Source organism: Trichomycterus rosablanca, chromosome 9 (assembly GCF_030014385.1).
Source record: "Trichomycterus rosablanca isolate fTriRos1 chromosome 9, fTriRos1.hap1, whole genome shotgun sequence".
Classification (NCBI taxonomy): domain Eukaryota; kingdom Metazoa; phylum Chordata; class Actinopteri; order Siluriformes; family Trichomycteridae; genus Trichomycterus; species Trichomycterus rosablanca.
This window is the reverse complement of record NC_085996.1, coordinates 24,614,538-24,639,682: the sequence shown is the minus strand read 5'-3', so window position 1 is coordinate 24,639,682 and position 25,145 is coordinate 24,614,538. Positions and strand designations below refer to the sequence as shown.

General features: G+C 40.2%; 1 protein-coding gene across 3 annotated transcripts in view; it reads right to left on the bottom strand.

The window, feature by feature from the left end:
• Window positions 1-15: 15 nt before the first annotated feature.
• The window catches only part of ralgps2 (Ral GEF with PH domain and SH3 binding motif 2), a 190,205-nt gene continuing 165,075 nt past the window's right edge, over window positions 16-25,145 (bottom strand). For all 3 annotated transcript variants that reach the window (XM_063002139.1, XM_063002138.1, XM_063002137.1), the window contains 12 exons: window positions 24,916-25,053; window positions 24,721-24,811; window positions 23,229-23,296; window positions 22,995-23,136; window positions 21,211-21,362; window positions 20,865-20,919; window positions 19,804-19,881; window positions 12,652-12,757; window positions 7,475-7,567; window positions 6,165-6,270; window positions 3,715-3,806; window positions 16-1,471 (listed from right to left, as the gene is read on the bottom strand). In XM_063002139.1, coding sequence (XP_062858209.1) covers window positions 1,442-1,471; window positions 3,715-3,806; window positions 6,165-6,270; window positions 7,475-7,567; window positions 12,652-12,757; window positions 19,804-19,881; window positions 20,865-20,919; window positions 21,211-21,362; window positions 22,995-23,136; window positions 23,229-23,296; window positions 24,721-24,811; window positions 24,916-25,053 — 1,151 coding nt within the window. In that variant the 3' untranslated portion in view covers window positions 16-1,441. The remainder of the gene's footprint in view (window positions 1,472-3,714; window positions 3,807-6,164; window positions 6,271-7,474; window positions 7,568-12,651; window positions 12,758-19,803; window positions 19,882-20,864; window positions 20,920-21,210; window positions 21,363-22,994; window positions 23,137-23,228; window positions 23,297-24,720; window positions 24,812-24,915; window positions 25,054-25,145) is intronic.

Below are 25,145 nucleotides of genomic sequence, written 5' to 3'. Positions count from 1 at the left end.
AGCTGCTGTATTGATTTGACATACGATTTAGAGAGAAAATATGCAGCTGAGACATAGCCATGTATTGTGGGTTAGGTGCTGATTTAAATCTTTACTGCCCATGAGTTTTCTCTCATGTTTTTATTGGCTCAGCTCTGTGCTTAATACAGGTTGTTGTGCTCAGAGTATATGTGTTGCCAACATAAAGGGAAATATTGGATAAATATATGGAGTGGTGATTGATTTGCAACTAGAAATTTCATGTCACCGAAACACTGACTTTACATGAGTGCTTATAACGGGCAGTCTCTAATTCTGAGAATATAAGGGCACCTTCCCAGGCAGTGCAGAAAGTCACATAGTGTGCACTAGGCATTAGAAATTTGTTCAGCCCTAATTGAACAGTGAAGATCCTTTGCATTAAAACCCTAAACCCTAGTGCCCTACGTTCACACCTAAACTAAAAAGAAGTTCAACTCTTATTTAAAAAGCAAAATTCCCTCTAGAACAAACCTGTCAAACCAACTTCCTTGAGTAAATTCAAGAGATGGTTGAGGTGCATTTACACCCATAGAAAACAAGATGAATCATTACCTCAAACACTCAGTGTATGACCGTGTGTATGTCTGTGCAAGTGTAATTCATACAATTCATAAGATTAAAAAAATGAAGTGAAGCTGACATTCAAGTAGGGAATACTTTTCATCTGGAATTCATTGAGTATTAAAGCCCTTTGTGGTTGCTTCTGTTGTTTGTAGCAACTGTCTGAACAAATGAGACACTTCCGCTCGCTGCAGTGAAACCTGCATGGTGCCGTGCTTGCTCGAGTCCAACTCAAATGTGTGAAGACAATGTGCGAATGTGTGTGTGCATGAGAGAAAGAGTGTGTGTGTGTAAGAGGGTGTTACCTAATCGTGGCGAACACATTTTAAACAGTCCTGATGACACCTTCGTGACAAATCGCAATTGTTGACCTACAGGCTCTTAGAGAGCACGCTTGCTTTCTTTAACCAGACTTTGTAGAAAAAAATAGACTTGGGGCACGAAATGACATCAATAAAAGTAACAACTAAAGGTTGACGCTGCAGACGTCCGAGCTGAGCGCCAGTCTCCGGGATAAGTCGTGAGAACTGAGGAGATGTGACGGGTTCCTCTCATTGGTAGAGACAATCTGATGTTGAAATGTCAAAAACCATGGGAGAACAAGAGAAGGGAGGCAGAAGAGAGAGGGCTGAAATTCTCCACTCCATTGTCGCAGTGCACCCAGACAGCCATGCTCCACTCTGTAAGGCAGTGGTGGTGGAGGGCTTTGCAGTGAGACCGGGTGATGGCAGTGGAAAAGCTACTGGAAAAGTGTTTTATTTTCTCCACTCTTCCTCTCTCCCTGTTCCCCACTCCACATTCCTCTTTTTCCACTTCACAGCCTTTGTTTAGTAGTTCTCTCTCCCTCTGATTAGTACTTTCACTCAAACGACATTAGATTTGCTGGGACCTGAAAACAAAAGAGTACATGAAATGACTGAGTGAATCAAATGCTAGAGTGTTTAATAACACAGTGACTGTAACATCGATCGGAAATTCAGTAAGCACTGACTACACCCGAACCGAATCTATTTGGATGATATCTGGGGGAGGATGGCAACAATGTATAATTTAAATAATAGAATAATCTGTCCAGTAAGAATACAAAATAAAACATAGGTTGTCTAAATGTAGCCTCAAATTTTCCTTCCAATGTCCTTCCAATATCCAATTACCCCATTGCATTACTCTTCCTCTCTACTGATGTTGACCTCCACTCTGACTGAGGAGAGCCGTGACTAACACACACCCCCCTCCGACACGTGTGCAGTAGCCGACTGCATCTTTTCACCTGCATGAGGCGAGTTCACACACTGATCAGCCATAACATTAAAACCACCTCCTTGTTTCTACACTCACTGTCCATTTTATCAGCTCCACTTACCATATAGGAGCACTTTGTAGTTCTACAATTACTGACTGTAGTCCATCTGTTTCTCTGCATGCTTTGTTAGCCCCCTTTCATGCTGTTCTTCAATGGTCAGGACTCTCCCAGGACCACCACAGAGTAGGTATTATTTGGGTGGTGGATCATTCTAAGCACTGCAGTGACACTGACATGGTGGTGGTGTGTTAGTGTGTGTAAGACAAAGCAATGCTAAAGGAGTTTTCAAACACCTCACTGTCACTGCTGGACTGAGAATAGTCCACCAACCAAAAATATCCAACCAACAGCACCCCGTGGGCAGCGTCCTGTGACCACTGATGAAGCTCTAGAAGATGACCAACTCAAACAGCAGCAATAGATGAGCGATTATCTCTGACTTTGCATCTACAAGGCTCACACCAGCATAACACACTAACACACCACCACCATGTCAGTGTAACTGCAGTGCTGAGAATGATCCACCACCTAAATAATACCTGCTCTGTAGTGGTCATGGGAGAGTCCTGACCATTGAAGAACAGCATGAAAGGGGGCTAACAAAGCATGCAGAGAAACAGATTACAGTCAGTAATTGTAGAACTACAAAGTTCTTCTATATGGTAAGTGGAGCTAATAAAATAAACAGTGAGCATAGAAACAAGGAGGTGGTTTTAATGTTTTGGCTGATCGGTGTATGCGGATCAGCTTTGTGTACTGAGAGACAAACCCTGATCCCATTTTCCCTCAACTCTTTGCAGGCGCCATCAATTAGTCAGCAGAGGTCAAACTTGCACCAGCTATGAGGAATATGATGGTGTTGGATTCCCACACAGAGCTTATCGTGTACAGAGAGCAATGCCCCGACTTCCCCAGCCAGCAGCAGACCCTGTACATCCTTCCCTCCCTCAAAGATGGCTAATGGTGTTTTTTTAATGGCATTGTTGGTGACTCTGCTAAGCATGTTAGACCACTGCACCACCCAAGTGCCCCTATATAGTTGTATTTGTAACCTGGCACTATTCATTTCTTTTTACAAACTTGATGGCACAGCCAGAGGAAGCGGAGGATAAGAAATGAATATTACAATTATTATAACTACTACTAAAATTACTATTAGTGCAACACTGGAAGGCAGCAGGAAGAGTGCTGCACAGCAACCTGGGAAACTCGTTTCTGTCTGGGTATTTCTTCAACCAAAAACATGCAAAAGGTGGAGTGGCTATAGTAAATTGCCCTTAGGTGTAGATAAATAAATAAATGTGTGAGCACATGTTCAGTATTTTTATTAGTTTTTATTACTGTTTTAGTGATTGTTACAAAATTGTTTGGATTAGTCTGAATGGATTTGGAAGACATTATAATTTCTCTCATTAAAATAATGGGAAACAGGCCTTCCGGAAATGTGATAATGCAGTTTTCTGGAAAGCATTACGTCCAGTTAACAGGGTCTGGGTGTAGTTCCAGCGAACAGGAAAGTTCAGAGTTATTTTCTAGTATTTCAGAGGGCCAGTAAACTGAACTGCAACTTTAAACAAATGACTAAAGCTATTTATTAGATGTGTGCGTTTCTTTTTGCTAATTGTTTCTGTCTTTAAAAGACAAAGAGTGTTTCCTTAAAACACTCCTAAAGAAGAGGTAAAAAAAGTTCTTAGTTTGTAAACTTTTGATAAAAGGTAATGCCTGGAGCTCATAAATGTGTCCCTAATATGTTTACTCTTGTTAACCTTTAGACTTAAACCCTAAAACACAAAACAGACACAGTAAAACAAGGACATGCAGACACCTACCTGTTGTCTGTTGCTTTGACATGCTGCACTCAGGTGTTTAAACCATAGCAGAGCATTCATTCTGTTCCCGGCTTGGAACTTGTAAGAGTTTCCTACAAACACAAACATATACACCGTTAAATTTTGGCCCACATAACTGACTTGGTAAAATGAGTTCTTGTGGTAAAATTTCTACATGGACTCAAGCTATTAGGGGAAAATGTTTTTCAGTAGTGATGTGGTGTAACTTACTATGTAGGCATTTAAAATGTTCATATATTTATTAGGGCTGGCTCGATACCACTATTTCATGTCCGATACCGATACTGCAAATCGAGTATCTGCCGATACCGATACCAATCCGATATCGTCATTTCTCCTCTCAAACAACTAAGCAGTAATAATACATGTCTCAATGCACCATGGTTAAACTAGCTATCTAAATAACAATGCTCAGACTGTGAAACAAATATTCTAAAGGAATAAATACAGAACCTACAACATCACACTTATGCAAAACTGCTGTTTTTATTTGAACTTTTGCACACAGAACATTTAGCAGCATTTTTGGCTTGTTTAACAAAAGTGTCTACAATTGGAAGATGTGGATGTCAATCAAACCAAAGCGCGCTTATTAAAGAAACCAGCTGGATTTTGAAAAGGACTAAATGGGAAACGGTGTAGTTTGCTTTATTTCATAACACTACATGGATTCATCGTTGAGGATGTGAGAGATCTCCAAGCCGGGACTTTATCTCCGGTGAGCGATTTATCATTTATAAAGTGATTTTTTTATTGTGTTTAAACAGTGTTTTTAGATGGCAGTAGTAGATGATTTTTATTGTGTTTAAACTGTGTTTTTAGATGGCAGTAGTAGATGATTTTTATTGTGTTTAAACTGTTTTTAGATGGCAGTAGTAGATGATTTTTATTGTGTTTAAACTGTGTTTAGATGTGGCAGTAGTAGATGATTTTTATTGTGTTTAAACTGTGTTTAGATGTGGCAGTAGTAGATGATTTTTATTGTGTTAAACTGTGTGTTTAGATGTGGCAGTAGTAGATGTTTTTTTTAAATGCTAAAAGTTCAAGTAGATCAGTGTGTTTTAATTACTGAATGGCTGCTGCAGATGATTTGTAGATCAGTGGCACATGTTAATGATGTCATCAAGATGCACCTTGTTACGGCTGTTGGGACGTATCTTCGTGTGTTATTTGCTTTACACACAAACAATGGCCTAATTTACATTGTGTTATTTACATTAAGCAACAGTATCGGATCGGATTACATGGTTTTTTCTTCCCGATCTCCGATCCATTGATTTGGGAAAATATCGGACCGATCCAGAGTATCGGATCGGTGCCAGCCCTAATATTTATGGTGCTGGACTATTTGACCATTAAGCTGAGCGTACCATTTTACAATCTGTTCCTGCAGATAAAGCTAACCACAGAGTGGTTATGATCTGGTTCTGTTCCTATTTTTACGTCCTTTCCTATCTCACTTCTCTCAACTAAACGTTAAGCCTATTCAAGAGATATGTGTGTCTATATAAGATCTTGTAGTACTTAGAATGAATGAATGCATCTCAAACTCTGATTTTGTCTCTTGTCTGAGTGCTTTTTCTGTACGGGACTTACGTAGTTCTTCCTTTCCTGATCTATGTCTACAGAAGGGACGTCTGTGTAGTGACTTTAGGCTGCACCTAACGTGCACTTCTCACTGGCCAGACTGGCCACTCCCCCAATCACATCTGTGCAGAAACCCAACTGGCTGATACACCACCAAGATTCGAACCCTTAATGGCCTAACATACTTTACCGCTGTGCCACCAAAGTGCACACAATGCTTTCTTTGTTGGTCAACCGGTTAATCCTTACTATCTCTATCCATGACTTAAGTTGGCAGATTCGGTCACCTATTTACCTTGACCATATAAAGTGTATTGTTTTTTTGTTTGCCACACAGCTGAAAAACAACTTTCCATTTACATAAAGCTAACATTAACTACACAGATCCTAAAAGTAATTTTCTGTCCATTGCATTTTATTAGGACACATATTAGAAATATAAATCACATAAAGAATAAAGTCTGGCCTCTCAAAACTAGTAACTTAAGGGAATGCCAAAAAAGCGCCAACTGTGTGGCTATATTCACTTTACCAAGTAATCTTGTTGTAGGAAACACACCTTGCAGGATGTATTCAGCTAGATAAAAAATTATGTAAATTATGTTACATTTCAGCAGATAAAAAACCCAAATGTTTAACATTAGAACTCTGCATTCGAAAATTATAAAAATAATTTGGGAAACCTATCTGACATACTATTTGGTACAGATCATTACCTGAGCAAACAAAATGAGCCACTCACATTTCTCATACAGTCATGGTAAGTGACTAAGTACAAATTGGGCCTCTACATTTGTCAGTGACAGAAAACAGCAGACTGTGCATTATTATAACACACCCACCATGCTCAGAGTCAGTCAAAAGGAAAACGTCAGGATGCTCAGGGTCATCCGCCATCATGGTCATCAACCCCAACACTGACACGCACTTACTGGAGGTGGACTTGAACTAAGACAGAAAGAATGCGAGAGATGCAGACTTATCAAAGACCTCTACAAAACAGTGTGTGCGCATATTGTGGTTACAGTGCATTTAGGTATATTTACATTTGCAGCATTTAGCAGACGCTTTTATCCAAAGCGACGTACAATTATGACTGAGAACAATTCAAGCAACTGAGGGTTAGGAACCTTGCTCAGGGGCCCAACAGTGGTAGCTTGGTGGTGGTTGGACTTGAACCAGCAACCTTCTGATTACTAGTCCAGTACCTTAACCACTGAGCTACCACTGAGCTAGAAGTATAGTGACAGGGTCCTCTACATTTACATTTCTCAGTATTTATCAGATGCCTCTATTCAAAGTGACTTACATTACAGTTACTGTATACAGTTTTGAGGGTTAAGGGCCCAACAGTGGCAACCTGGTAGTGGTGGGGCTTGAACCAGCAACCTTCTGATTCCTAGCCCAGTACCATAACCGCTGAGCTACCACTGAGCTAGAAGTATAGTGACAGGGTCCTCTACATTTACATTTTTCAGCATTTAGCAGACGCCTCTATTCAAAGTGACTTACATTACAGTTACAGTATACAGTTTTGAGGGTTAAGGGCCTTGCTCAAGGGCCCAACAGTGGGAACCTGGTAGTGGTGGGGCTTGAACCAGCAACCTTCTGATTACTAGCTCAGTACCTTAACCACTAGGATACAGATTGTCCTCATAAAAGTCCTCACAAAAAGTGACCAGAGGTGAGGATTATACCCAGAATCTACCAGCCCCGCCATCATGAATGGTACCATCAAAATGGTCTTAAAAATAGCCTGCACGGCCATGAAAAGTTACATGCGGATGTAACTTAAAAATGCAGGTACATGACATTTGCTCCTGAGAGTGCTAATATATCTATAATAATCAGCAAACCTGAAACCCTGTTGACTGGCGTGGCATTGTAACTCGCCCTATGCAGCATGTGGCTTCTATTAGCCCAGTAAATGACAGCCGGCCTGAAACTGATGTCATGTACTTTATTATTATTAGGGCACTGTTTGTTTAGATTCCTTTGTTCTGAAGCTTTGTTCTCTTTCTGCAGCTCATATTGAATTACAGATCTCACTGTCTGCAGCAAGCACGCTACATTTTCCCTCTCTGTATCTTTCATACAAGCAAAAGGCCAACTACAACATTCTGATTAGAACCTTAATGCAGGAGACACTCACATGCTTCCTCTCAGTGGCTTTCAGAGACTTGGCAGTATAATAGTAGAGCTGAGTACCACACAGAGCTACCCAGTACTTGGTCCATGCAGCCACCTAGATAGAAACAGAGACAGACAATTTGTGATAATATAGCTCATGGACGACAAAAGAAAACGTATATACATGGCAAAGGTTTGTGAACACCACAGCATTATTAAAATCTATGAACATCAAAGGTGCATTAAGTTAGATGTTGGCGTTAGTGGATGCCTGGTGAACTTTAGTCGCTGTATTGGGGGGGGGTCCCAAACCAGAAGAAAAACACAGAGGAACCTCGATTTAACAGACTATAAGGGGGAGCACTGGTCTGTAAAATGCAAAAATGTAAAACAGCAAGGTTTTTTTCCCCAGAGGGGGCGGAAATACACAAAGACAGCACCAAAGGTCCTCAAAAGTGCTAAACATGCACATATGATCAACAATACAATGAACAAGGTAAACATATGTAAATAGCTAACATAAAACCTGTAAATAAATATGAATACTCCATTATTTTTTCTTTAGAACTACGATTATCACTCACTGTTGCATCACCATATTCCTCACATACACAAGGATTTCATTTTTTTATTTATTCGGCTTTTAACGACTTTTTTTTTTTTAAACGACGGTTTTACACACTTTGGTTACATTCATGACAGAACAGATGGTCACTCATTACACAAGATTCATCAGTTTACACAAGTTTAATGTCGAACAGTCATGGACAATTTTGTCATGGACAATTTTGAATTTCCAATTCACCTCATTTGCATGTCTTGATTGTGGGAGGAAACCCACGAAGACACAGGAAGAACATGCAAACTCTACACAGAAAGGACCCAGACTGCTCTACCTCAGGATCAAACCCAGAACCTTCTTTCTGTGAGGCGACAGTGCAACCCACTGAGCCACCGTGCACCCTCGCATAGATGAGGAAACACCGCTTTCCACTTTCTTAATAAGTTCTATCTATTCAGCAATACCTAGATGCACCCTCTTTTGCACTAGAACTTGCAAACATTTGCATGTAACACAAAGAAAAAGGCGAGAACAAAGCGAGCCACCGGACAAAATAAAGAGATATGCACCAGTTACTGGACAATTACTGAACTACTGAACAATCGGACTGGACCGTTTGTTCTAGGTTCCTCTGTATATTCATTTTTCTTTAATATATATTCATTTTTCTTTGTTAAAGAATGCTTTAACAAACTTACACACACACAATCTACAGAGGGGATTTGATGGGTTAGAAAATAAAACTGCACTTTTATACAGAACCCTATAAAATTTCAGTGGAGCATATGTGCTTAAGTATGCCCTTCTTTTTCAGGTAATAAAACTAAGGGAAAGTCAATGACATTTTACACTAGTGGTTAAGATCAAATAACTCATACATTGCCAGTGTTTTGTGGTACCACAGCGACCTTCCTGGCTTACTGTGTGTAACATAATGTAATGGCCAAAAGTCTGAGATCACTAGTGAAAACGCCAGTTATATTTTTCTCAAATGCAATCCGTTTTAATCACAGGTCTAATAATCAGCATAAAGATGTATTTATTTATTTATTAGGATTTTAACGTCAAGTTTTATACACTTTGGTTACATTCATGACCGGACAGGAAGTTACTGTTTACATGAGATTCATCAGTTCAAGTCTTTAATGTCAAACACAGTCACGGACAATTTTGTATCTCCAATTTACCTTACCTTGCTTGTCTGTGGACTGTGGGAGGAAACCAGAGCTACCGGACAAAACCCACGCAGACACGAGGAGAACATTCTTAGTCATTTGGTACTTCTACATTTTGCTGTAGTGGCAACATTTACTTGAACGCGTATGGATGTCATGAGTTTGTCCAAAATCTGATCACCCATGTTATCCTAGACTGATTTCACAATAATTCAAAGACCATTTTGTGATGCTAGTTTCAGGTGCCTCCATAAATGCCCAGTAGAGTTTAGGTTAAGTGACTATGAAGAAAAGTCTGTGACAATCATAAATCTAGTCATTTCAAGTTCCAGATTCCAGGATTCCAATTCCAGCTGCTTCTTATCACCTGCCAGTGTTGGGTTCTCACACACAGGCATATCACATACGTGAAGCCACACTAAGCTCCATGTGACTCCCCCCGCAACACCCCTGTGTCTCGGCTGAGATTCGCACTCAGCAGTGGTGTGCATGTTAAGTGGCCAGCAATTGATCCTTAAGTATTGTTGTCAAAGTTTTGAGGTGTGAGAGTTGTAATAGTCTTAAATGTTAAACTGAGGAAAAATACAAACTAGAAGCGTTTTCACAATTTTGCTAAACACAGACAAAGAGTGTCTGAATATTTCGTATTGAACAGCATAGGTCAGTGGTGTCCAAACTTTTTTCAAGGAGGGCCATATTTAATAATGCTGTTATTCAAGAATGTTATTTTCGGCCGCTCAGGTGGCGCAGTGGTAAAAACACACACTGGAACCAGAGCTGGGATCTCGAATACATGCTCTGCCTACCGGCTAAGGCTGAGCGGCCACATGAACAACGATTGGCCTGTTGTTCAGATATGGGCAGGACTGAGCCGGATGGGGTCTCTCTCCCATGACTGGTGCAATTACGACCTCTGCTGGCTGATTGATGGCGCCTGCACAGAGATGAGAAAAGAGTGCTCTCAGGGTGTGTCCTCTCCGTACACAACGCTGAGCTGCACTGCACTCGTCAAAGTGCAGGTGATAAGATGCATACGGCATACGTCATTTTAGTACAATACGTCACGTTTAATTTTGTTCCCGGTAATCGTTGTTTGTATACCGGTAATCTCGTCATATCATATCATGTACGATTTTGCCACTTATCAAATGAATGCGTACAGTGTTGCAGCCACCATCTGGTAAAAAGAGGAATTGCATTTTATATTTGCATGATTTATTATTTTTGTTTGACCGTGCTGGCGGGCCACAAATAATGCAATTTAAGACAGAAGACACGGGCCGTATAAAATCCGACCACGGGCCGTGATTGGCCCGCGGGCCAGACTTTGGACATGCCTGGCATAGGTAGACTATTTTCACACAAAACAATTATGACTGTAAATAAAGGCTGTGGTAGTCAAGGAGTCTGGAGAAAAGCTTTAAACAAGGTGGCTAGGAACAGCAGTGAAAAAGCTTGGTCACATTCCTACCAATTCTATGACAACTGACATTGCAAATCTTAATGCAACATTCTTGGTAATGATTCAGACGTGATCACACGTTATGAGTAGAGCTTATAATAAGGGCTCATATGAGTAGGGCGTTTTTTAAAAATCACAAATTTCACAGATTTTTAAAGAAAGTGCCACATTTCACTATACAAAAAATTTAATAATAGATTAAATGGAAGCTACAATATACAGCACAGTGTACCATAATGGTTAAATGTAGACCTTTCATGTTAATGAAAATACTTGTCTGTGTTTTGACACACCCTCTCCTCTGTGCCCACAGAATTGGTTGGGAGTTTTCCAAACTCAGTTACCGAGTAGTGTTTTTAGCTGCTTTAGACCTAGAGATTTTGGACTTTTTTTAGTAATTGCTGTAGGATTGCTAGGACTGCCTCATATTGCAAATTAACCAGTAAACGTGAGGCAACGGAATTGAATTAAATTGCTAAACACAAAAGTTGAAATTTGATTTTTACAGCAAATTGCATATTTTACGGTCGGTGACACGATTTTCACGGTCGGGAATTAGGTCTGGCCTTGATTATAAAACGAAAAGTCACGCTATGTAAGCTAGTTGAGATCTGGGGTCATAGTGGTAAGACTGATTTTAGTGTGTAATATTTAGATAAGTTATATGTGGTTTGGGACACAGCCACAATAGATAATGTTGTGGTTACTTTAAGCAATTTGGCTGGCATGCATTTATTGAATGATTTTGAATTTCATATTAAAGAACATTCATTAATTCAGGTGTTATAATTAAATCAGTTAAATTCAGTTATAAGCAGGGCTGTCAAACGATTAAAATTTTTAATCGCAATTAATCTCAGAATTTCATATAGTTAATCGCGATTAATCGCATTAAAAAAAAAATCTGTGTAAATGTTATAGAAAACAAGGATTTTTAAGTGAAATGTTACAATTAAAATGGTGAACACATTTTATGCTAAATGTACTTATGTTAAAAACTGCTGGGACAAGAGAAAACTGTAAGGTTGTTTTATTCACTCACATACTAGGCAGTAATTCTATCCAGCAGAGACCCTTGACTCCGTATATATGTCAGATTGTAGGTTAAAATTTCTCCATCAGCAAACATTGTAGATCAGCGGTGCTTTAGGTGGGATAAGGCGTAGTTATTGTAACAGACTTTTCTGTGGTTGTATCGTGACAATGGTTTGATGGACGTTTCTACACGAAGTGAGTGTGTTTTGACCCTTTGGGGATTCCATAGTTCATGGAATAGCATGCTTGGCTAACGACTCTAGCTGTCCGTTATTCGGTACCGTAACAGAAGAAGTAATAAAGTGTTCTGCTCCCGACAACTTGTGAATATACCGTGTATTTATTTCTTTATTAAGCAAGTGCATCACTACAATGCTCGGTTACATTTGAGAAACGCTGTCTTAATGAGAGATGCCGTGCACGGTCAAGTCTCTCAACATGAACTACGGATGACTCGCAGGGCCAAATAGAATTTGCGTTAAATTGAGATCGCGTTAATGCGTTATTATCGCGATAACTTCGACAGCCCTAGTTATAAGTTAAATAAACGTAAATTAATAGATTATTTTCAATGAGCAATTTAGTGACACAGATAACGATACTTTTAGTGGAGTTTTTCAACTGCTTCTCTTATACAGTTCTAGTCTAAAATGAAGCAGAGGCTGTGAGAGTTTAGAGAAACAGACAGTGAGTGATGAGAGGAGCAGAGTGAAGGGAAATAAAAAATGCCGAGCAGAACGTCTGGCTTGCTACAGGAAGGAGCTGAGTGTGAAGTGTGAAGAGATAAGTGATAAACCAGATGGAGAGACAGGGGTGAAGACAGAAGAGCTGGAGAAATGTCTATGCTGAAGATTCAAATGAGGTCGGGCAAACAGTGAGATGTGAAACGAGGGCATGGGGAGGTCAAGATAAACATGGTGTGATAAATGATACAGATGACAAATGGAGACATGAGGCATTCTTACTGTAGGTTTCTTGCCCTCCTTGAGGATGGTTTTTCTGCGTAACACTCCCTGAACGGTCACTGCTCCGGGGTACAGATGCACTGCCAGTTCCTCGGACTCTGCTGAGCTACAGAGAGACGAAGACAAAACACAGAGGTTTAACACCCTGATGTACACACTTCACTAACAAAACTCATCCAGCAAGAGTTCTGTGGTTCTGAACTCATTCTGTCATTCACTTCAGTATGGATTAGTATAATGAGGGTGGCATGGTAACTAACACCAGCAAATCTACTGCATAGTTCAAACAAGAAACACTTTTGTTTAAAAAGAACAATCAAATATCACCAACAAATCTAATCAATCAAATTTTGAACTTAATGGGTTGGAGCAAATACTAAAAAAATTAATGTACATTTTTTAAAAATTCAATATACAGTGAAATTGTTACACATTACATGATTTGTAAAATAGAAAGATTTTTAAATTTTTTTCCTACACTTTTAGTCAGTGGTCTCAATAGTGTGGCCCCTAAAATGTTTGGTATTTAGCAGATGCTTTTATCCTACTAGTAACTATATACTCCAATCAGCCATAACATTACAACCACCTCCTTGTTTCTTCCCTCACTGTCCATTTTATCAGCTCCACTTACCATATAGAAGCACTTTGTAGATCTACAGTTACTGACTTTGTTAGCCCTCTTTCATGCTGTTCTTCAGTGTTCAGGATCCCCACAGTACTACCACAGAGCAGGTATTATTTGGGTGTTGGATCATTCTCAGCACTGCAGTGACAATGACATGGTGCTGGTGTGTAGTGTGTGTTGTGCTGGTATGAGTGGATAAAAAAACACCTCACTGTCACTGCTGGACTGAGGATAGTCCACCAACCAAAAATATCCAGCCAACAGCACCCCATGGGCAGCGTCCTGTGACCACTGATGAAGGTCTAGAAGATGACCAACTCAAACAGCAGCAATAGATGAGCGATCGTCTCTGACTTTACATCTACAAGGTGGACCAACTAGGTAGTAGTGTCTTAATAGAGTGGACAGTGAGTGGACACGGTATTTAAAAACTCCAGTAGCGCTGCTGTGTCGGATCCACTCATACCAGCACAACACACACTAACACACCACCACCATGTCAGTGTCACTGCAGTGCTGAGAATGATCCACCACCTAAATAATACCTGCTCTTTGGTGGTTCTGTGGGGGTCCTGACCATTGAAGAACAGGGTGAAAGCAGGCTAAAACAGTATGTAGAGAAACAAATGGACTGCAGTCAGTAATTGTAGAACTACAAAGTGCTTCTATATGGTAAGTGGAGCTGATAAAATGGACAGTGAGTGTAGAAACAAGGAGGTGGTTTTAATGTTATGGCTGATCGGTGTATGTCATTCTGTACTGTTATATATAGACTTTAACCATTTTATTTTATTACAATCATTTTCCATGGGATAAATAAAGTATCTATCTATCTGTCTGTCTAATAATCATTTATTTAAACGTTTAAACAGTTTTTATAAATTGCACAAGATAATGTCTAACACTTTCACTGCCTCCCGCCCCCCCAGTTGTTCTTCCAAATCCCATCGCTTTTGATTCCTTTACTGCTGCTGACCTCTACGTCCCACACGTGTGCAGTAGCCAAGAGTTCTTTTCACCTGCACAAGGCGGGTTCATATAGAGACCTGTATCGCACACAGTAAGTCACGCACCCATCTCCATTGTCACCTGTCTTTTGTGCAGGCACCATCAATCAGCCAGCAGAGGTCATAAATGCAGCAGTTATGAGGAACCCCCTTCTGCACTTCCACCCTTGAACGAGGCAATCATTTCCCCTATAGGCGCCCAGCCTGCTGGTAGCAGAGCTGAGATTCTAACTCGCAAGTTTGAGATGTCAGGCTTGGTGTGTTAGCACGTTTTAGCATTGCACCACCCGAGCGCCCAACACTTTCTCTGATGCAAGTAAATAGCTGCATTCCAAACACCATACTACCATACCAACTAGTATATCATCTTAATCCACCACCCATTTTTACACACTATTTTGTAGGTAGTTATGTAGTTTGGAACACACCAGTACTTTTCTTCTGCACATGAACAGAATTGTCACTTATATTCAATAGTGTAACACTATTTGAGCTTGTTTATAAAATGTAGTAGTCCACCCTCACACAGGTTTATGCAAAACATTCTTCCTCAAAAGTATTTGCACATGAACAGCAGTGACCTTCACATCCCAAATATAGCGTTCATAAGCACTGCACCCATACCTAAAAACACACAACCACAAAGGTAGGAGGAAAACTTAGGCAGAACCTCCACCACAGAGCTTTGATGTGGAAAAATGTAAAAATAGATATTTTACCTGTAGTAGCTACACACGTGTTTTTTTAATGTGACTATAAACAATGGTCTATTGCATAACCAATACTGATACGACTTTCAAGAACACTGTCAAGTGTTTAATATAACATTCTGCAAAGACACATACTAATGTGATCTGTTATCTGATTAAACAATGTTGTACCTGAGATCTTTTAGCAATGTTACTAACAGCTGGAGATTTTTTGGTTTTGAGAATTGCATCTCATCAGTGGTGTAGTAAGGACATGGGAGGCTCAGTACATTTACTGCTGTATGTGTATACTTTAGTAAGTAATGAGATACATTAAAGACAAAATAAAACATTCTATGTGCTTATGCTGTTTTGATACCTTTGTTTTTCTATAAAACAGAAAACGGAAGACTTTAAAATGATATTTTACTCTTTGTCTCTTACTCTGGACAAAATACCATAACACTGACATGTTAGCAAATGCTTTAATCCAAAGCAACTCATAAGTGTTACTGAATACAGTGCAAGCAATAGGGTTAGGGACCTTGCTCAGGGTCAGTGCAGAATGCTGGCAGTGACCTTCTGATTACTAGACAAGTACCTTCCACTGAATTACCCCTGCCCATTACCTACATGTCCAAACTGTCAACATAGAACACAATCTATTATTTATAATTATCACCAGCAAAATGAAAAGTAGTCATATACTGTATATGTATGTCCATCTTACTCAGTCACAAGGTACATACGATGCAGCCCTTGCCCATACTGTCTGTATCAATAAGCTCTGTCCTTATTTTATTGCTTTTTCTCTCTGTAAGAAGCTGCAGGAGCTGGATAAACATTAATATAGTATTTTTACACACTCTTGGTTCCAAATCATAGTATTGTGGGGCAAGATGTGACCTTGGAACAAGCATACACGTCTAGGGAAAGGGTAGGCGGAAATGAAGCCTTACTGGTTATTGATGGTGAAACTCCAAGTAAGTAGAGTTAAAACTGGAACTAAAACTGGTTGCATCCCAAACCACACACTACTGCATTACATAGTCTGTTTAATATGTTAAACCCAGTAGTTAGAGCTTATTATGTGGTTTGGAACGTACCAGCACATTTCTAATGTGTTTTTGTAAACATTGCATGCTGTAATCATGGATAAAGGCTTGCAGGGCTAACAAACAGAACATGCCAAATAAGCATGCAAATGCATTTTGCAATCAATGAGATTAACATACAGTGGGGCCAAAAAGTATTTAGTCAGTCACTGATTGTGCAGGTTCTCCTACTTAGAAAGATGAGAGAGGTCTGTAATTTTCATCATAGCTACACTTCAACTATGAGAGACAAAATGAAAAAAAAAATCCAGGAAATCACATTGTAGGATTTTTAAAGAATTTATTTGTAAATTATGGTGGAAAATAAGTATTTGGTCAATAACAAACAAGCAAGATTTCTGGCTCTCACAGACCTGTAACTTCTTCTTTAGGAAGCTCTTCTGTCCTCCACTCGTTACCTGTATTAATGGCACCTGTTTGACCTCGTTATCTGTATAAAAGACACCTGTCCACAGCCTCAAACAGTCAGACTCCAAACTCAACCATGGCCAAGACCAAAGAGCTGTCGAAGGACACCAGGAAGAAAATTGTAGACCTGCACCAGGCTGGGAAGAGTGAATCTACAATAGGCAAGCAGGTTGGTGTGGATAAATCAACTGTGGGAGCAATTGTAAGAAAATGGAAGACATACAAGACCATTGATAATCTCCCTTGGGGTCAAGATCTCATCCCGTGGGGTCAAAATGATCATGAGAACGGTGAGCAAAAATCCCAGAACTACACGGAGGGACCTGATGAATGGCCTGCAGAGAGCTGGGACCAAAGTAACAAAGGCTACCATCAGTATACACACTACGCCAAGAGGGACTCAAATACTGCAGTGCCAGGCGTGTCCCCCTGCTTAAGCCAGTACATGTCCAGGCCCGTCTGATGTTTGCCAGAGAGCATATGGATGATCCAGAAAGGGATTGGGAGAATACCATGTGGTCAGATGAAACCAAAATGGAACTTTTTGGTAAAAACTCAACTCGTCGTGTCTGGAGGAAAAAGAAAAACCCAAGAACACCATACCTACTGTGAAGCATGGGGGTGGAAACATCATGCTTTGGGGCTGTTTTTCTGCAAAGGGGACAGGACGACTGATCCGTGTTAAGGGAAGAATGAACGGGGCCATGTATCGTGAGATTTTAAGCCAAAACCTCCTTCCATCAGTGAGAGCATTGAAGATGGAACGTGGCTGGGTCTTCCAGCATGACAATGATCCCAAACACACCGCTCGGGCAACGAAGGAGTGGCTCCGTAAAAAGCATTTCAAGGTCCTGGAGTGGCCTAGCCAGTCTCCAGACCTCAACCCCATAGAAAATTTGTGGAGTCCGTGTTGCCCAGCGACAGCCCCAAAACATCACTGTTCTAGAGGAGATCTGCATGGAGGAATGGGCCAAAATACCAGCTACAGTGTGTGCAAACCTGGTGAAGACTTACAGGAAACGTTTCACCTCTTGTCATTGCCAACAAAGGTTATGTTACAAAGTATTGAGTTGAACTTTTGTTATTGACCAAATACTTATTTTCCACCATAATTTACAAATAAATTCTTTAAAATTCCTACAATGTGATTTCCTGGATTTTTTTTTCTCATTTTGTCTCTCATAGTTGAAGTGTACCTATGATGAAAATTACAGACCTCTCTCATCTTTCTAAGTAGGAGAACCTGCACAATCAGTGGCTGACTAAATACTTTTTGGCCCCACTGTAGATGCATCAAAAACCATTTGCAAACAAGTATAAATTGTTCAGGTAAGGTCTGCTATATCGAAGCCACTCTGTACAGGTGATAGAAACAGTGGATGTGAAAGTCATTTCATGTTGAAAGTATTGAAACAGCTATGTGTGTTTGTAACCAAACACTGGGACTTGTACTAGAGTTAAGCACTATGCTGTTATAATAAAGAAGGTGAAAAAATCACCAAGCTGATTAGTACAATCAGAACTAAAATAAAGGAAATGATGTCCTACAACATTTATTTTGAAAACTTGGCTTCCATACTAAAGTTCACATTGTTGTTTTGCTTGTGTTATGGACTGAGGAACTAAAATTGGTGCCGGTTTTAGAATCTCTGTGTACATTTATCTTTTTTTGTTCCTACATCACATCTTGCTCCACAGAACAAACATGTTTGCTTTTATTAAAAAAAAAGCAAAGCTCTCAACTGCCAAAATTATATATGAACAGTGCAGGGGGTTTTAAGGTTGTCTAAAAACAGTATCTACATTGCTAATGCTAATACCACACCCTCACACTAATCCACTTAAAGCAGGAGTACTTAAATACGCATCATAAAGATTTTTTTATGGAATGGCTGAGTTGCTTTAAATAAATCCTTAGCAAGTGGTTTAGTTAGTCTAATGCTGCAGTAGAATCTGAACAAGAAATGATTTATCTTCTCTGCCGTTTTGACTTTTTTATTTTCTCAGCATAGAATATCAGAGAAAGGTTTCTGGTGTTTTCCAAAGATCCAGGCTCCTCTAAGTAAAGCCTCTGTTACTCGCTCTTGTGTAACTGTTTTAGCTATTATTCTGCTTGCCGCTTGACGTGATGCCTTTAGCTGGTTTATTTTTGTGGTTCTTACCGATGTGTTTTGTGGGTAATTTTGTTCAAAATTTGCATATTTGGTCTCATAATGGAGCTTCATGTTATCACTCCTAACAATGGCTATGATTTCTTTACAATTTAAGCACATTGGCTTTGTGCTTCTCACATGGATAATTAAAGCATATTATAGCCGCTCAGGTGGCAGAGGCAGAGGTGAAATACGCTAGCACACCAGAGCTGGGATTCTCAGCTATGCCATCCGGCTGGGCTGGGCGGGTATATGAGCAACGTTTGGCTGTTGTTCATCCAGATAGGGAGCCGGATAGGGACCTCATAACTGATGCGATTACGACCTCTGCTGGCTGATTGATGGCGTCTGCACAGAGTAAAGGAATAATGCTGATCGGGGTGTGGCTCTCCAGGCACAGGGCTGATCGGCATGTGAACTCGCCTCGTGCAGGTAAAAAGATGCAGTCAGATACTGCTCGTGTTGGAGGGGGTTGTGTGTCAGTTCGCTCTCCTCAATCGGGCCGGGGGTCAGCACCAGTAGAGAGGAAGCATAATGCAATTGGGTAAAAATTGACGTGATAAAAAAAGAAATAATAAACGCATATTATTCTGTTCATTCTATAAAGCAAGCTTAGGTCTAGGCCTGGACCGGAGTCCATCTGTTGAGTAGCCCTGACTAAAGCCTTATCTTGTGTACAATAGTCTATGAGGATATTTTTAGGAAAAACCAGAACATTCTGTAAAACTACCTTTTTGTAACACTGATTATCTGATGACATGTTTTGGCACTTAAAAATTGGAAACATGGGCTGGATCTTCAACTTTTTTCAGATGCAAGCACCTTAATAAGCACCTTAAAAAGAGTAATATGGACAGCACATATTATGACTTCCTTTACTTCATATTTACAAAAGAGAGGATTCTAAGAGGCAGTAAACAGAATTCCTGCTTTAGCTGCAGCTAGACGTGAAATTGCAGTGACAGACACATACGAACCACACACATCCACACCTGATTCAGAAAAGCCCATCACCAATTGCCCGTATCAAATCCCCCACACTAGCACCGCTATACACAATATGTGCAACAGGTTGGCCCGGTCGAATGCAAACAAGATGCAAAGCAGGAAAAGATAGCGAGTGAAAGAGCAGTCCAGGCTGACTGGAGTTACCTGCTGGGCCTGAGGCCTCCTCTGCAGGAGATGCGGCCCACTCGGGTCACTGGGCCCAGAGAGTGGTAGAAACGTGTCCTGTTGGGTGTTGGCATAGCAATGCAGTAATCAGTATCAGGCATCACACACACATGCATGCACATACTCACACTGTCCAACACGTGTGTACTGGAGGGAAGGCCCATTATCTATGAGGGTTTTATTTCAGGTGGTTGCTTATATTTTCGTCTGGTCTGAAAAGTATTTTGATGCTATTGTAATGGCAAACAACCATAAATTTGATATGAAAATTGACTGCAATTCGCAAGGACCAACCCACAGATTTTTTGGTCATTCTTGCCTGACCTGCTCCTCCTTCTGCTCTGGCCAATGAGAGCTGCATCCCCAAATCAGTAGGATGTAACTTTTCATCTGCTAGTGGTGGAGTCACACAGAGAGCCGTACTGCGTCTGAAGAGCCATGCTAGGCACTCTGCAAATCGTCCATCACTAGTGCAGTCATCGATTGCACAGTGGCAGTCAAAACTTTTACACTTTGTTTTAACAGAATAGGATTGGCTAAGTCACAATGAATTCTATTCAGCTGATACATGCTAGAAATACATACATGTTCAGAAATGCGTGCTACACACAAAACACACAATGAATTATTGGTCTTAATTAAACACAGATTGGTGGAAAGAATCTAAAATGTATTTGATTTGTATGTAAGTAAGTAATGATGGCTTATAGTTTGGGACTAAGAGGTAAATTAAGGTAAACTGTGAAACAAAACGCACAAACAGAAAGTTTCCTGTCAACCCAACAATATACTTCACACAATTATGTTTTTTTTTTTTCCTATTTGACCATGCGTTAGTGTGATGCATCAAATCTTGAGCAGATCACATGGGTTGCTTCACATTTCTCAGAGCCTGGATAATGCACAGAACTAGTAGTTGATGAAATGATTAATTGACTTTTAGAGGTTTCAGTTGTTTTCGTGAGTTAGTAATATCCATGTGGATTTGTAGTTGTGTATGTGTATACAGGAACTGCTTGACAGTGTTTGTGTGTGTATACCTCTCAAAGGCAGGCCAAGACATCTCTTCACTGAGTTCTGATCCTTCACTGCTTCCTGAAAGCACAATTAATGATGAAGTATCTTATAAGTTTTATACAAGTTCCAGACAAATCAGTTCCAGTGTGATATCAAAGCCTGGTTTTCTATTTGTTGCCAGCTAAAACACTTGATTATGTATCATCACCTCTTTTAATATAAAACTGTAGTGGACTTCTATTTGTGTTGCAATGGCAGTAAATAAATGTAATTGTGATGTTGAGATTTCTTTAATAAAGCAGTTAATGATCATTAAACATGAGAAAATTATCATTACAAACTAAAACAAAGTAATGAAATTATTGTTACCAAGGGAGATGCCGCTGGACAAAGTGGAACTCTCAGCTTGCCCTCGTGTCGGTGTGTGACTCTCCAGTACACTGTCATCCAGCAGGTGTCTGGACCCAGCGTTGGGAAACGTAGCGCTCTTAAACTCCACCGTGTTCATCTTGTGGATGAAACTACATCATGGAGAAAACACACAGCATTTAGGGTAGTCTTTTTGAATGATGTTAACCCACTTAAACCATAATGCTGAATATTTTGCACCTGAGACGATTCAAGATTCAAGTCACGAACCAGAATTACAGTTTTTTTTATAAAAACATGGGGTGAAGACGAGCAATATTACAGATACTGTAATAGATAAAAATACTAGATTAACCATAGCCTTAATCTAAGGTGGGGGGGGGGGGTGTTTTGGTGCTGACATACAGTAGGTCTGAATATCATCAGCATAACAGTAAAAATGTCAATGACAACAGATAACCTGACTGAGGGGTAATATATAAATAATAAAGAGTAGAGAGCCAAGGACCGATCCATGGGGAACACCTTGTGTAACAGAACTGATAGCAGAATTATGCTTATGCACTTCTAACTTTTACTATTGCGATTTTCCACAGGAAGCTATTGGTGAGAAATTGTGTGTTTGATGTCATCACAGCAGTTACAATAAAATTTAAAAAGCTTAGTAATTCAGCTGCCCCTGAAACCACATTGTTCTCAGTTATAGCTTAATGGGTAATGTTCTGATCGGAAGGTCACTGGTTCAGCTCCCATCACAGAGTCACATTGGATAAAAGTGTCTGCTGGATTTTAACACATATTTGTGTCATTTTATGGCATGATCGGTATTATGTTTGTGTCTACTTATTGTATCTTGCCTTTATATCTTGGGTCCATTTCATATTTTTATTTTTATGGCTGTGAGGTAAGTTAAAACTGTTCTTGTGTTGTCTTCTTTTATGGTTTTGGGCATGTGTACTTTTTGTCTTTGTGTATTTGGGGCATTCTGTCAGGATGTGCTTTATTGTAATAGATACAGATAACAGGTTGTTGGGTTTTGTTCTTTTATCAGGTTTTGGTGGGTTATTCTGGTGTGGCCCATTCTGCATCTAGTGTGTCTGACTTGGTCTATGTACCCAAGGCGGGTAAGGTTCAAGTCATGAACCAGAATTTCAGTATCTTTCATTAAAAGCATGGGGCAAAGAGCAATATTACAAACAAAAGAACTGTTTTGACCAGAGCCTTAATCTTTTTATCAGGGGTCGGTGGGTTATTCTAGTGTGGCCAATTCTGCATCTTGTGTGTCTGACTTGGTCTATTCGCCGTCCTTGGTGTAACGTTGATGTTTGGGTGTATGAGTTTGTTTGTGGTCTGTGTGTTCCATTCAGTTTGACATTTTCCCTTGTTGTAGGTATTTATTAGTGGTTTTACATCTGTCGAGGGAATTTTAATGTTTGTTGTATGTTGTCTGTTTTTTTTCTCTGGCTGGTTAATCTGCTTCTTCATTCCCTGCTTTCCCACTGTGTCCTTGAATACGTGTCTGCTTAAAGCCATAAATGTAAAATCAGTCATATAAATTGCATGCTTCCAGCATGGTGACACAGTTTGGGGAAGGCCCTTTCCCATTTGAGCAGTCATTTATTTCTTAGAATTGCCCACATTCTTTTGGACATACAGTGTAGGCATTAATAATGAACGTACAGCACTGTATCATTGCACTGACATAGAGGACGAGTGACTAGAATAAGCATGGACTTATGTGCTTGTAATGGGTTGCTGAAACAGAATGATTTAGGTGGATTTACTTGTAGCCCAGGCTGTGACACTTTCTGTGCCCATAAGGGAGAAGGTTGCGAGGAGAGGGTGGAGTACGTGGGACTTTGGGTAGACCGCCATCAGCGGAGTTACCACGACGAGCAGATAGAGGTGAGCTAGAGGCATCAGAACCTACGATACACAAATAAAGATGAATTTGATGTTTATCTGTGCAGAAAGCAATAGAGTTGGAAGGTTTGGCTCATGCGTTCTGTTTTTCTTACCTACAAGGTCCTCTCTGGAGGCAGTTGCACGGGGTGTGCTAGTGGCTGGCTCAATCTTTAAAGATAACCTAAACAGAACACAAATACACACATTATGCACAAAGTACCTACCAAGGCTGAACAGTATGGTTTTCAGCAAATGTAAATTTTATAATAAACTTATAGTAATTTTATATTTTTTCATTAGTCATATAAACAGTAATTCAAATGTGCAGTAAAGCTGATTGTGAACGAAGTGTGATTAATTTTCCTTTAATCTTTTTCCAGTAAATATGTTCTAAGCGTATGTATATATGTATGTATTAATCTCAGCGGTGTTATCAGCCAGCTCAGATGTTTACACAGACATGTCTATGTCTGAGTAGGACAATGTCTGAAGCCATGTAATAGATTTTTTCCCTGTATACTGTATTCCTGCCCTGCGCCCAGTGATCTGGGGAACAAGACCCACCCTGATCAAGATAACAAAAGCTAAGAAAATGAATACATATACAATTATATGAATACTTATACAATACATAATAAACAGACAGTCAAACAAATCTCAGTTTAAACACATCTAAAGGTATGTAAAGACAGTCTTGGGATTAGCTGCTTTCGATTACCATCAACAAGCTTTTGTCACAACTCTGGTTAAATTTTTGACAGTCACTGGTTTTTGTGTGTGTGTATATATATATATACTGAATATAGTCCATCTGTTTCTCTGCATGCTTTGTTAGCCCCCTTTCATGCTGTTCTTCAATGGTCAGGACTCCCAGGACCACTACAGAGCAGGTATTATTTGAGTGGTGGATCATTCTCAGCACTGCAGTGACACTGACATGGTGGTGGTGTGTTAGTGTGTGTTGTGCTGGTATGAGTGGATCAGACACCGCAGCGCTGATGGAATTTTTAAACACCTCACTGTCACTGCTGGACTGACAATAGTCCACCAACCAAAAATATTCAGCCAACAGCGCCTTGTGGGCAGCGTCCTGTTACCACTGATGAAGGTCTAGAAGATGACCAACTCAAACAGCAGCAATAGATGAGCGATCGTCTCTGACTTTACATCTACGAGGTGGACCAACTAGGTAGGAGTGTCTAACAGAGTGGACGGTGAGTGGACACGGTATTTAAAAACTGCAGTAGCGCTGCTGTGTCGGATCCACTCATACCAGCCCAACACACACTAACACACCACCACCATGTCATTGTAACTGCAGGGCTGAGAATCATCCACTACCTAAATAATACCTACTCTGTAGTGGTCCTGGGGGAGTCCTGACCATTGAAGAACAGGGTGAAAGCAGGGTAAAAAGGTATGTAGAAAAACAGAGGGACTACATTCAGTAATTGTAGAACTACAAAATGCTTCTAAATGGTAAGTGGAGCTGATAAAATGGACAGTGTGTGTAGAAACAAGGAGGTGGCTGATCGGTGTGTATTGCAAGGCACATAGTGAACACAGTGTATCCATACACCATTTGTATCCATGCCGTGCACTCACTTGTAATTGTCGTCCTCCACAAACTTCTGCAACTCCTCAATGTAGTGCACAGAGTTCAAATAATTCTGGACATGAGGCAACTCGTGTATGTCTGAATGAGAAACAATAACAGGGATCAACAAACCAGCTCAAAATCAAAGCATCACGTAATACTGTTGCATGTCAGAATCCAGTCCGACTCAGACGCTCACTAACCGTACTCGCAGGATCTCTGGAGGTCTGAGATAATCCTCAGGATGTTGTTCATCAGGTTGGAACGCTGCTCGTTCTCCAAGATGCTGCCTGTGGAGGGGTACGCTGAGTCTACGTATGTGAGATCTGACAGATACATACCTATAAAGAAAACACACACAAGGAACGAGGTCAGTTTACAGTAATCTGTAAGCTTTTGTTAACAGGCTGAAGAATGGCTTCACGGCATTAGA